A 14,450-nucleotide genomic window follows, 5' to 3' on the forward strand; every position below is an offset into this window, starting at 1 on the left:
ATACCTGATGCTTTCCCTGATCGTGACATCTGTAGGAAGTGCATCCAACTTCAGCACCTGACTGACTGACTGCAGTTGGATGCACACAGGATTATACAGGAGGCAAAGATATTATGGACAAGACTTTTGAAGATGTGGTCACACCCAGAGTACAGGCATTGGATAGTAGGCGGAATCAGAATCAGGTTTATTATCACTGGCATGTGTCATGAAATTTGTGTAGTTCATGCAACAGCAGTTCAATGCAATACATAATATAGAAGAAATAAATAAATAAGTAAATCAATTACAGTATATGTATATTGGAGAGATTAAAAATCATGCAAGAACAGAAATATATATTGAAAAAGTGAGGTAGTGTTCACGAGTTCAATGTCCATTTAGGAATCTCTTGGCAAAGGGGAAGAAGCTGTTCCTGAGTCACTGAGTGTGTGCCTTCAGGCTTCTGTACCTCCTACCTGATGGTAACAGTGAGAAAAGGATATGCCCTGGGTGCTGGATGTCTTTAACAATGGACGCTGTCTTTCTGAGACACCGCTCCTTGAAGATGTCCTGGGTACTTTGTAGGCTAGTAGTCAAGATGGAGCTGACTAGATTTACAATCCTCTGCAGCTTCTTTCGGTCCCCTCCCCCCCATACCAGGCAGTGATGCAGAATGCTCTCCACGGTACCTCTATAGAAGTTTAAGAGTGTTTTTGTTGACATACCAAATCTCTTCAAACTCCTAATGTTGGGTGACTGCCAGGAATGGTTTCCTGTGGCCATTCCCCACAGCAACAGGTATATGCCTTTGGACTACTGGGGGGATGACCCATCAAAGCATGACAGCAGCTGCCAGGCTGGTGCCCATGTGGTTGGCTTTGAGGCTTGACAGGGGAATGTAAAGTCAGGCAGTGTAGTACTCGATAGGGGGACAGAAAGAAGATTCTGTGGCCGCAAAAGAGACACCAGGAGGGTGTGTTACCTCACGGGTGATAGGGTTCATGACATATTGGAGCAGCTGCAGGATATTCTCAAGGGGAGGGGGATCAGCCAGAGGCTGTGGTGCATATTGGCACCGATGACATAGGCACAAAAGGAGGAGAGGCCCTGTACAGTGAGTATAAAGAGTTAGGAAAATGGTTGAAGAGAAGGACCTCCAAGGTTGTAATCTGTGCCATGGGCGAGTGCAGGTATGAATGGGGGAAATAGCACAGATTACAATCTTGGCCGAGAGGTTTGCTCATGCTGCTTCGGTGAGTTTAAACTAGTTTTGCAGGGGGCTGAAACCCGAAGGGAAGGATCGGACTGAAAGGCAGATGTTAGGGGAGGGATTGAAAGGCAATATTGAAAAAAAAAACAGGTGTGATGAATCCCGTTGTTTGAAGTTTGTATATTTTAATGCTAGGAGCATTATGGCAAGGGTGAATAACTCAGAGCATGGGTCAATACACGGAACTACGATGTTCTGGCCATTACTGAAATTTGTTTGAGAGAGGGGAAGGAATGGGTGATTAATGTACCAGTTTTTTGAAGTTTTAGAAAAGATAGAGGGGGAGGTAAAAGAGGGGGTGACATTACAGTACTAATCAGGGACAATATCACAGTTGCACTCAGAGGAGACATAATGGGGAGGTCAAACACAATGTCCATTTGGATGGAACTCAGGAATAGGAAGGGTGCAATCACACGAATGAGATTGTACTACAGACCACCAAATAATCACCAGGATATTGAGCAACAGATATGTAATCAGATTAAGGAACTGTGTAAACAAATGATAGGGCTGTTGTCATGGGGGATTTCAACTTACCTTATATAAACTGGGACCTTCTTGGTGTAAAGGGTTTAGATGGGGATGAACTTGTTCAGTGTATCCAGGAAAGTTTCTTAAATCAATATGTGGATGATCCAACAACAGGAGGGGCCATACTGAACCTGGTGTTGGGTAATGAGCCATGGCCAGGAGAATGAACTTTCAGTGGTTGAACACATCTCCGTAATTTTCAGGCTAGCTATACATAGGGATGATCTTTGTGGGAGAGTTTTAATTTGGAGTAGGGCAAATTACGAGGGCATTAATTGGGTAGATATTTTCTCTGGCAAGTCCACAGCAGACATGTGGAGGGCGTTTAAAGATCAATTGCACAGAGTACAGGAAAGGTACTGTGAGAAGGAAGGACAAGTATGGAAAGAAAACAGAACCTTGAATGTCCAGAGAGGTGATGAATTTAGTTAAAAACAAAAAGTATGTAAAGCTTTGAAAGTCAGGGTCAAATGAAGCACATGAGATTATAAAGAAGCCAGAAAATAATGAAAGAAGGGAATTACCAAAGCCAGGAGGGGTCATGAAAAGTCAGGTAGAATTAAGGTGAAACCTAAGGTACTCTATTTATACATCGAGAGTAAGAGGAAAACTAGGGAGAGAGTGGGACCACTCTAGGAAAAAGGGGGAATAGTAGCTCGGATGCAAAGAATGTGAGTGAGGTACCTAATGAGTAGCTTGCTTCAGTATTTACCAAGGAATACCGAAAAGGACATGGAAGACCAGGAGATAAATGCTGAGTGCATAATTACTTTAGGGTGTTTAGAAGTCAAAGAAAGTAAGTGTTGGGCCCTTGATCAGTAACTTTGTGTCCTCTCTAGGTGAGATCCCAGAGGACTATCGAGTGGCTGATTTTGTACCTCTATTTAAGAAGGGAACAAGGGAAAATCCTGGGAACTATAGACCAGTGAGTCTCACAACTGTTGTAGGGAAATTGCTGGAGAAAATTATTAGAAGTAGGATATATGTGCATTTGGAAACCCTTGGCCTAATTAGGGAAGGCAAGCGTGGTTTAGTCCATGGCAGGTCATGCCTTACCAACTTTATTGAGTTATTTGACAAGGTGGCAAAAGCGATTGATGAGGGTAGGGAAATGAATTTTGTCTACATCGATTTTAGTAAGGAGTTTGACAAAGTCCCTCATGGAACACTAATCCATAAGATTAAGGTGCATGGGATCTGCAGCGAATTGCTGTTTAGATTCAGAATTGGTTGAGGGTAGTAGTTGAAGTGTCAGTATCTCCAGTTGAACTCTGTCTTTTTGTATGTTTCCCCCCAGCTGTCAGTCTGTGGTTTTGTATTGCTATGTGCTCCTGTTCTACTTCAGCCCCTGTATTACTGAGTACTCCGTCTCTCATCTGTTTCTCATTATTACCTGTATTGCTGCCGCCTGTGTCTCATTGTGCTCCAACTATCATCTGCCTCTCTGTTTATTGCTCAGTGTATTTCAGTCCTGTGTCTTCACCTATTTGTTCCCAGATTGTGCCAGTGAATTTTCCTGAGCCTTTCCAGCATGTCTGTCTGTCAACTCTGCCTGTTTCCTGATTCTGGTTTTTGGATTTCTCTGGATGTTGTGATCTCTGCCTGAACTTTGATGCTGACTTTGTTTGCACATTGGCACTTGTTACTCAATTAACATCACTGTGTGCACAGTACTGGGTCTGCGATTAGATCCCTGCTCCAGTGTCCTAACAGTACAATCTGGCCAGAATGGATCCAGCAGACCCTGGCTGTCTGAGAGCTGCCCTGGAACAACAGGGAGTGATGCTGGGGAGACACCAGAACCAGCTGGACTCCATGTTCAGGGCAGTGGAGTCGCTTTCTGCCAATGTAGCCGATCTTTTCGCCCAGACACAGTCACTCCAGCTGTCCCAGAGCACCCATTAACATTCTGCGACTGTGTCTTCTGCCCCGCCCTCTGTGTTCTTGCTCACTCCTCCCGTCCAAGAGCCCCGTCTGCCTTCTCCAGAAAAGTACTCAGGTGAGCCTGGTACCCGCTGCTCTTTTCTTTCACACTGCACCCTCATTTTTGAATTACAACCAACAACGTTTCTGACTGATCGAGCGAGGGTAGCCGACGTCATCACCCAACTGTCTGGTCAGGTGAGAGAATGGGGAACAGAACTACTTTCTGCAGTAGTTTTCAGTTATTTTCTGAGGAGATGAGAGAAGTGTTTGATCGCTCCAAACATGGGAGAGAGGCTGCCCGTGAAATGCTGCACATGCACCAGGGGTGCAGGTTACGCCATAGAGATCCAGACCCTAGCCACCTTCAGCGGCTGGAACTCAGAGGCACAGTACGACAACTTCCTGAACAGCCTCTCTAAAGACATCAAAGTTGAGCTGGTCACCCAGGACCTTCCTGCCACCTTTGAAGCCCTGGTGGATTTGGCCATCCATATTGATGTTCGCCTTCAGCAGTGCCGCAGGGAGGGGTTTCAGAGGGTCCCTGGGGGCATAGGGCGAGTTCCAACCTTCTCATCAGTCTACATTGCCCTGACGTTTGCCCCCATCTACAATTCCTGTTCCAGAGCCCGAAGCTATGAAGGTTGACTGTACCCGCCTGATGCCCACTGAAAGACAAAGGAGAATCAGCACCCGTTCCTGTCTGTACTGTGGCCAACCAGACCACTTAATCTCCACCTGCCCAGTAAAAGCCAAGCGCTCACCAGTAGGACGAGGAGTACTGGTGAGCGTGACCCCTGTCCGGCCCTCCTTGACACCACTTGCTTTCATACTTGCTTCTCTGGAGTGGAGCGTCCAACACCGAGCAGTCTCCATCTTGGTCGATTCTGGTGCGGAGGGGTGTTTTATCGATTCCGGCTGGCTGCCCAGTGGGGATTACCCACATCTGCTTTCTAGTCACCATTAATAGCCAATGCCTTGAACAGTCAGAGACTGTCTAACATCACCCATGTCACGGCCCCGGTGAGTCTCAGTTTATCCGGCAACCATCATGAACAGTTAACCCTTTATGTTATTGACTCTCCTCAAGCTCCCATCATCCTGGGCCATCCCTGGTTAGTTAAACACAACCCCCACATTGACTGGCTCAGTCATAAGATTGTAGTCTGGAGCCCATTCCGTCACTCCCATTGCCTCCACCATGCTCAGATCCCCTTGTCTCCAAGCCCAGATCTCCCCCGAGGAACTTCCCGACCTTAGTGTCATCCCTCCTGAATACATGGACCTCAAGGCTGTGTTCAGCAAGTCCCGGGCAATTTCCCTGCCACCTCATCGTCCATTTGATTGTGCTATTGACCTCTTGCCTGGCACATCTCCCCCAAGGGGTCGCCTGTATTTCCTGTCCATACCTGAAACAGAAGCCATGAATAAGTACATTCAAGAGTCTCTGGCTGCAGGCATCATCCAGCCATCTTCCTCCCCTGCTGGTGCCGGTGTTTTCCATGCATTGATTACTGGGGACTGAATGAAGTCACTGTTAACAACTGATGCCCTCTTCCACTCATGACCTCGGCATTTGAACTATATAAGGAGCCTCAGTTTTTACCAAGCTTGATCTCTGTAACATCTATCATCTTGTCCGCATCCGCGAAGGGGACGAGTGGAAGACAGCCTTCAACACCAGCCCAGGCCATTACGAGTATCTGGTCATGCCGTTCGGTCTCACCAATGCCTCTGCCGACTTCCAAGCCTTGGTAAATGACGTTCTCAGGGTCATTCTAAACCAATTTGTTTTTGTGTATCTTGACAACATTTTGATTTTTTTTTCCTCTAAGTCCCTTGCTGAAAACACAGGTCACGTCCACAGAGTTCTCCAGTGCCTTCTCGAGAACCAGCTCTTTGTGAAGGCTGAGAAATGTGAGTTTTGTCACAATACCGTCTCCTTCCTGGAGTATGTAATTTCAGGTGGTTCCATTCAGATGGACCAATAGGAGGTCAAGGTGGTGGTCGTATGGCTCCAACCCTTGACTCGTCAGGAGTTGCAACACTTCTTGAGCTTTGCTAACTTCTATCGCCGCTTCATCAGAAATTACAGAACACTGGCTGCACCACTCACTGCTCCTACCTCATCGGCTGTCAGATTCTCCTGGTCCCCTGCTGCTGAAAACGCATTCTCTGATCAGAAGCAACGTTTCACCTTTGCTCCCATCCTGATTCAACCAGATACTGACCGGCAGTTCATTGTGGAGGTGGATGCGTCTGACATTGGTGTAGGAGCTGTTCTCTCTCAGCACTCAGCCAAGGATGAGAAGGTACACCCCTGCACCACCTTCTCTCACCACCTCACTCCCACAGAGTGGAATGACTATGTCGGAAACCGGGAGAGGGTTGCCAGATAATCCGGGAGCTCTGGAGGAGTGGAGGCAAAGGTGCCATTCTTATCCTGGACTGATCACAAGAATCTGGAATATATCCATATGGCCAAGCGTCTCAACTCCCGTCAAGCTCGTTGATCCCTGTTTTTCTCAAGATTCAACTTTACTCTTTCCTTCCGTCCCAGTTCCAAGAATGGAAAATGTAATGCCCTCTCCCAAAGGTTTCCTTCTTCTGAGACCCCTGGGGTCCCCAATGTCATTCTCCTTGCTCAATGTCTCGTGGGTGTAGTGCAATGGGACATGGAATCCATTGTGCAAGCTGCCCAACAGAGCAAGGCAGCCCTTAGTCATTGCCCCACTGACCGTGTTTATGTTCCCAGCTCTGTCTGCTCACAGGTATTGCAGTGGGGTCATTCTTCCGTTATCCTGTCACCCCGGAACCAAGTGTACTCAGGCCTTCATCAGTCCGCAGTTCTGGTGGCTCTCCATGGGAGCTGACATCCGCAACTCTGTCTCAGCCTGCTCAGTCTGTGCTCAAGGCAAGAACTCTAACCGGTCACCTGCTGGTCTGCTACAACCCCTGTCTATCCCCAAGAGACCCTGGTCCCACATCGTCCTGGATTTTGTCACCGGTCTTCCCCCATCTGATGGTAATACCACCATTCTCACAGTAGTTGATCAATTCTTTAAGTCTGTACACTTCATTCCTTTACCTAAACTCTCCTTGGTCAAAGAAACAGCCAAATTACTAGTACTGCATGTTTTTAAATTACATGGTTTACCTGTAGATGTTGTGTCAGACAGGGGCTCTCAATTCACATCCAGCTTCTGATGGGCATTCTGTAATCTTCTGGGTGCCTCTGAATCTGTCTTCAGGATTCCACCCACAGACCAATGGCTAGACCGAGCGGGCCAACCAACAGCTAGAGACTGTATTGCAGTGTCTGGTCTCCCAGAACCCCTCTGCGTGGAGTCAGAAGCTACCCTGGGCCGAGTATACCATAAACTCTCATCCACCGGTCTGTTCTCTTTTCGAGTGTTGCCTTGGCTACCAATCTCCACAGTTTCCTGCCCAGGAGGAGGTTGGCATTCCATCTGCCGAGGCATTCATCTGTCATTGTCAGCGGACATGAAGGTGCACTCGTTCTGCCCTTCTGCTAGGATCAAGCATCAAGCTGACCGCCATTGCTCCAAGACCCCACGTTACCACCAGGGACAGCGTGTGTGGCTTTCAACCCGAGACTTGCCCATCAAGGTGGATTCCTGCAAGCTTGCCCCTCGCTTCATCAGCCCCTTTCCCATCGCTAAATTCATCAGCCCTGCTGCCGTCTGTCTCAAGCTTCCCTCCACTCTCCGCCGCATTCATCCCACCTTTGATGTGTCCCGTATCAAGCCTTTCATGAGCCACCCACTGTGTCCTGTCCCACCCCTCCCCCACAGCTTATTGATGGGTCAGAGGCTTTCACGGTGTGTCAACTGCTGGACGTTCGTCGCTGGGGCCATGGCCTTCAGTACCTCGTGGACTGGGAGGGCTTCGGTTCTGAGGAGAGGTGTTGGGTCCCGGCCTGTAACATCCTGGTCCCCTCTCTCATCAGGGACTATCTTCACCAGCACCCAGCTCTACCTGCTGTGATGCCAGGAGGTGTCTGTTGGAGGGGGGTGTACTGTCTATACCTCCAGTTGAATTCTGTCTTTTTGTGTGTTTTCCCCCTGGCTGTCAGTCTGTGGTTTTGTATTGCCATGTGCTCCTGTCCCTGCTCCTGCTCGACTCCAGCCCCTGTATTACTGAGTACTCCGTCTCTCATCTGCTTCTCATTATTGCTGCTGCCTGTGTCTCATTGTGCTCCACCTATCATCTGCCTCTCTGTTTGTTGTTCAGTGTATTTTACTCCTGTTGCTAGATTGTGCCAGTGAATTTTCCTGAGCCTTTCCAGCATTTGTCTCTGTACACTGTCCATCTGAATATCAATTCTGCCTGTTTCCTGATTCTGGTTTTTGGATTTCTCTGGATGTTTTGATCTCTGCCTGAACTTTGACACTGACTTTGTTTGCACCTTGAGATTTGTTACTCAATTAATATCCCTGGGTCTGCGATTGGATCCCTGCTCCAGTGCACTGACATGAAGGGACTTATTTGAAGTGGAGGTCTGTAATTAGTGGAGCTCCGCAGGGATCTGCACTGGGACCTCTGCTGTTGGTGATGTATCTAAATGACCTGATTGAAAATGTAGATGGGTGGATTAATAAATTTGTGGATGATACCAAGATTGGTGGAGTTGTGGATAGTGCAGAAGACTGACAAAGAACACTGCACAATATAGATTGGTTGCAGATCTGGGCAGAGTAATGGCAGATAGAGTTTAATGCAGATAAATGGGGGGCTGCACTTTGGTAAGGTAAATACAAGGAGACAGTACACTGTTAAGGGCAAGGACCTTAAACAGTGTTGCTGAGCAGAGAGGACATGGCATCCAAGTTCATAGCTCCTTGAAAATGGCTACACAGGCCAATAAGGTGATTAAGAAGGCTTATTATGGAATGCTTGCTTTTGTTAGTCAAGGCATTGAATTCAAAAGTCAAGTTGGGAGGTAATGCTGCAACTTTATAAAACTCTGGTTAGCCCATATCTGGATTATTGTGTACAGTTCTGGTCAGCCCACCATAGGAAGGATGTTGAGGCTTTGGAGAGGGTGCAGAAGAGGTTCACCAGATGCTGCCTGGCTTAGAGAGAATGTGCTATCACAAGAGGCTGGATAAACTTGGGTTGTTTTCTCTGGAGCCTCAGAGGCTCAGGGGAGATCTGATAGAGGTTTAAGATTGAGAGGCATAGATAGTGGACAGAGTATCCATTTCCCAGGGGAGAAATGTGTAATACCAGAGGGCATGCATTGAAAGTGAGAGGCGGTATGTTCAAGAGGGATTTGAGGGTAAGTTTTTTACTCAGTGGTGGATGACTGGTATGGTAGTAGCAGCAAATGCATTAGATGTTTGGATAGGCACATGCATGTAAGGAAGGAGCAGGAACATGGAGATGGTGTAGGTAGGACATATTAGCATTTGGGTGTTTTTGATTTGCTTTTTAGCTGGTTTGGCCCAACATTGTGGGCCGAATAGCCTGTTCCTGTGCTTTAGTTTTCTAGGTAAGCAACATATGGAGTACTGAGGGTGCAGAGGTGACTCAACAGATTGTTTTGAAGGGAGGAGACTGTTTCCATGAGGAAGGATTGCCAATGCTGAGATTGTGGAATAAAAGAATCTGGGAAGAGACTAGTTCCACAGTAAAGCTCTAATAATCTGCTATCAGACAATTTCCTGCAGTGCCCACAAACTCACTTGGCAAGTCACAGGAAGCAGCAAGAACCAAATTTGCTCTTAGCACAGATTCGTAACTGGAGGCATCTATTTAATAGAGAGAAAGATTTCAAAGGAACAAAGAAAATATTCCTTCTTTCAAGCAATGGTGGGAACATAGAGCCCACTGTCTGCAAGGGTGGTGACAGGAAAACCTACATCATGTTTAAACATACCTGGAGGAGCACTTAATGATCTTAAAGCCACAGTGCAACAGACTAAAACAAGGAAGTAAGATTGATCTAAAGTTAATTGTTGGGCAACATTGGCATGGTGGGCTGACTCGTCTCTGTCTGTGCTAAAAACATTTTTGATTCTACAGAGCAGTTAAGTGGGAGACTAAGTATCGACCATGAAGCAATCCCACAGAGCAACAAAGTCTCTATCAATGCAACAAGTTTTCATTAATCAGAGCATGTAGAAAGTCAAGGAAGAAATCTAAGCAGTTCCTGCATCAAACTAAATTCAATGGCTAAAAGCCATTGAAAAACATGAATATTGTTATTAGTTTTCAAAGGAAAGCACATTATACTAGCCAGAGGATTAAATTTTATAAAGTGTTATGCATTACAGAGTAGATAGATCCTTTGAGTTACCTGTTGCAAACGATGAAAATGATTAAAACAGCGATTATGAAGACCAGGCCAGCAGCTGCTGATCCAATGATAAGAGGAAGTTTCTCCTGAAGACTGCTCTGGTATTCCGCTGCAAACAAAAACAAACACATTAAATGGGTTGTTCGTACAAACTTCAGCCAGATTTAATGCAATTTCCTGAAGAATTTTTAATACATGATCTAACCACATTTTAGCACAGGGCTGAATCTGCCGGCTGGAGCTGGCAGTCGGTTCCACTTGCTGTCAGGTGAGGTTTGTGACTGCCAGTGCTCACTGTGTGACAGATGGCAAAATATCTGTCATTCAGCTGAATTACTGGAGTCCAATGGCAGTAACAGAAAGGAAAAGCAAGATCTTTGAGTGACTGTGGGTCTGTTAATGACGAGGGTTGTTAGATTGGGCTGTGAAATTGTTATTTTTCTTGTAGTTTAAGTATCCTATGCTTGCTTGAGTTTATATATAATCACCTATGTACATGTAATTGTCTCAGTAATTACAGTTCAGTAGCTTCTGTATTTTTCAAGAAACTTACTAGCTTTCAGTAGCTGTTGTCAAACCATTTGAATCTGGCTATTTTATAGGTTGTTATCACTGGAATTTGTGTTATCTCTAGTCTGAGATATGAGATGGCCATGACTACTTTTTCCTTTGTCTTTCCTTTGTTCTCTCATCTCTCACTCTTTGCTTGTTCTTTGTTCTTGTAACATTTAATAAAATAATTGTAAGCAACAATTTTATGCCTCATTCTAGACTTCTGAAGAACTTTTTGATGTAAAAGTACCAGGATCCAACAGGTTCAATGGGGTTTTTAATTTTTGGTGTCTAACTTCCTGAAGCATAAATTTATCATTTGGATATAGATGGAGGTTGTATGGGAAAGATGTTGCAAGTGACACAAACATTGTGAGTAATACTGGTTCATCATGAATGTTAGACTATAGGAAAATAGAAATATCTGGTTGAGTGGAGAAATGGCAAATGTAATTTGACTCAGAAGTGGATACAGATAGAGTAAGTGAATGGACAAGAAGACCATTCTGTTGATGCGGGATCTTGTGGAAAAGTGCAAGGCCATACACTCTGAAAGGGGAATGACAGAGCAAAATGATTACCTTCACAGGTAAAGCCCTCCCAACCACTGAGCACATCTACACGAAGCATTGCTGTAGAAAAGCAGCATCCATCAAAGATCCTCACTACCCAGGCAGTGCTGTTTTCTCGCTGCTGTCACCAGGTGCCTCAGGACTTGCAGCACCAGGCTCAAGAACAGTTACAGCCCCTCAACCATCACGCTCTTGAACACAAGGGGTTAACTACACTCATTCTATTTCTGGTGTTCCCACAACTTTAAGGATTCTATCTTGTTATTTTATGCTCTCGTTATTTATTGCTATTTATTTATGTTTGCATTTGCACAGTTCGTTGTTCATTGAACCAGTTTACAGTTACTGTTCTACATATTTGCCAAGCATGCCCACAGGAAAAGGAATCTCAGGGTTGTATGTGATGACATGTACATACTCTGATAATACATTTTACTTTGAACAGAGTCAGTCTACAAAGGGCTCTGAAAGTCCAAGTACATGACAACCAAAAAGCTAGCACTGCAGTTACAGCAAGTTTTACAGAAAAATGATGGAATGTTGAAAGAGATTGGAGCATAAACATAGGAAATTTTAAAACTCACTTTACAAGCTATGAACACTGCTGGGGTACAGAGTAGGAAGAAGGATGCATTGGAGGTACAGCGGGGAAGGCTCACTCTACTGACATTTGGAATGCTGGGGGACTAAACAGATTAGCTTGCACCCACAGGAGTTTAGATACCAAGAGGTGATCTTACTGAAAGATATATTGATCTGATAGATGAATGCTGAGATTGCTTTCTCTCCTGAGGGTATTAAGAACTAAGAAGTATAGTTACAAAATAAGCTCTCACACATTTAAAAAGGAATATCTTCTGACACATCATGAATCTTGGGAATTCCCTATCCAAAGATCTGTGAAGGCAGGGTCACTCTACTAAGGCACAGAGCATAGCAGACATTTGACCTGCATAAGTGTCTACTGTAAAGGGAAAAGTTTACTACTGTCTACCTTTATCCTTGCCCCTTGTGACATTGTTTAACTCTATCAAGTCCCCTTCAGTCTTCTCTCCTCCAAGGAAAACAAACCCAGCCTATCCAGTCTCCCTTCATAAGGGAAGCATTCCAATATCCAGGTGAATTTTTTCAATACTCTCTCAAAGCAATCATGTCCTTTCCATATCATGACAACCAAGGCTACACTAAACATTCCAATTATGGCTTCACCAGTGTTTATAAATCTTTACCATAAACCCCATTCTTCAATTCTATATCCCCTGTTAATGAAAGCCAGCATTCCAAACACCATCTTTACTCTCCTTCCTAACTGTGTTGCCACTTTCATGGATCTTTGGATTTGTATACAAAGGTTTCCCTGTTTCTCGATACTCCCTAAGGCCCTACCATTCACTGTGTTTGTTCTACTGTTAGATGACTTCCAAAATGCATCGTTTCACATTTATCATGGTGAAACTCCATCTGTCTTTGCTTTGTCCTCTGTATCAGCTGATCAATATCTTTTTGTAGCATATCCTTCTCACATCTACATCACAAATTTTGGTGTCATCTGCAGACATACTAATTGTACTTGCTACATAGCATTGACATTGTTTATGTGCTTAACAACAGTGAGATCCCTATCACAGGCTCCCAAATACAAAAGCAATACTCTACCAATCGCCAAAACAACTTTCCACCAAACTTCCAGCATAAGTTTCTTGAAGGTAGCAGAACAAGTCAACAAGGTGGTTACACTGACATAAGGATTGTTTTGTTTATTAGCCTGGCCATTACATAGAAGAACATGATGCTTATGCTGGAACAGTAAACACAAATTAGATTCATGTTGAGCATTCCATACAGTTCTGGTCACACAGCACAGAAAAGATGCGATTACACTGTAGTGGGTGCAGAGAATATATGTGATAGAAAAACTGGATCAGGTCGTGTTTCCATTGAAACAGAGATCTTAGGGGATAGTTCAGGCCTCTAAAATGGCAAGGTCAATAGGAAGGATTAATTTCCATTTCCAGAGGGGTCAAAGTCCAGGGGGCATAAATTAATGTTCTTGTAGAAGGATTAGCGGGGACAAGAAGAACGAGTTTCTCACAGAAGATGGAACTTGCTGCAAAATAATGTCATTGTTGGAAACCGGACATACAAATTACTAAATAACTGCAGGTGAAGCATCTTGGAGACTGAAGTAAGCTGGTTGGCTTGGCTGAAGTTGAGAGGGGTTAGAACAGATAAAGATATCTTGGGAAGTGAACTCTACTTGCCTAACTTTAAGTGTGCTAGCTGCTTGCAGAACTCAACTGAAAAATACATAAAACATAAAACAGTACCACACAGGAACAGGCCCTTTGACTCAATGTCTCTTTGCTGACCATAACATCAAATTAAAATAGTCCCAACTGCCTGCACGATTCATATCCCTCCATTCCCTGCCCATTCATTTGCCTGTCTAAATTCTTCTTAAAAGCCATGATTATACCTGCTTCTATCACTGGCAGCACATTTCAGGCATTGGCTGCTCTTTGAGTAAAATAAACTTATCTCACACATCTCATTTAAATTTCCTGCCTCTCACCTTACATATCATGTCCTCTAATATTTGACATTTCTATCCTGGGAAAAAGACTATCTACCCTCTCTATACCGCTCATAATTTTTAAAGCCTCTATCAGGTCTCCCCTTAGCCTTCGCTGCTTCAGAGAAAATTCAAGTTTGTCCTATTTCTCCTTACAGTTCTACCTTCTAATCCAGGCAACATTCCAGTCAACTTCTTGTGCACCTTCTCCAAAGCCTCCACATCCTCCCGATAATAGAACAACCAGAATTGCACACAATACTTCAAATCTGGCCGAACTAAAGTTTTATACAGCTGCAACATGAAATCCTGACTCTCATAGTCAACACCTCCGGCCACAATACTCCAAATCTGGCCGAACTAAAGTTTTTTAAATCTGCAACATGAATTCCTACTCTTATAGTCAACACAGTCACAATAGCACTCTTCACTTGTCCTCAAAGGCCAAGCCAATCTGTCATCGCAGCAATGGAGGAGGCTATGGATGGACATATCAGTATGGGAATGGGAAGTGGAATTAAAATGTGTGGCCGCTGGGAGAACACGCTTTTTCTGCCAAACGGAGAGTAGGTGCTCGACGAAGCGATCTCCCAATTTACATAAGATCTCACTGATATACAGGAGGCCACGCTGGAAATGACCCCAACAGACTCACAGGTGGAGTGTCGCCTCACCTGGAAGGACTGTTAGTGCCCTGAATGGTAGTGAGGGAGGAGGTGTAGG

The 14,450-nt window shown here is 44.8% G+C and overlaps 1 protein-coding gene across 1 annotated transcript in view; it reads right to left on the bottom strand.

Moving 5' to 3' along the window:
* The window catches only part of LOC134338011 (ephrin type-B receptor 2), a 532,321-nt gene that overhangs the window by 125,241 nt on the left and 392,630 nt on the right, over nt 1-14,450 (bottom strand). The window contains exon 8 of the mRNA XM_063033507.1: nt 10,032-10,140. Coding sequence (XP_062889577.1) covers nt 10,032-10,140 — 109 coding nt within the window. The remainder of the gene's footprint in view (nt 1-10,031; nt 10,141-14,450) is intronic.

Source organism: Mobula hypostoma, chromosome 25 (genome assembly GCF_963921235.1).
Source record: "Mobula hypostoma chromosome 25, sMobHyp1.1, whole genome shotgun sequence".
Taxonomy (NCBI): domain Eukaryota; kingdom Metazoa; phylum Chordata; class Chondrichthyes; order Myliobatiformes; family Myliobatidae; genus Mobula; species Mobula hypostoma.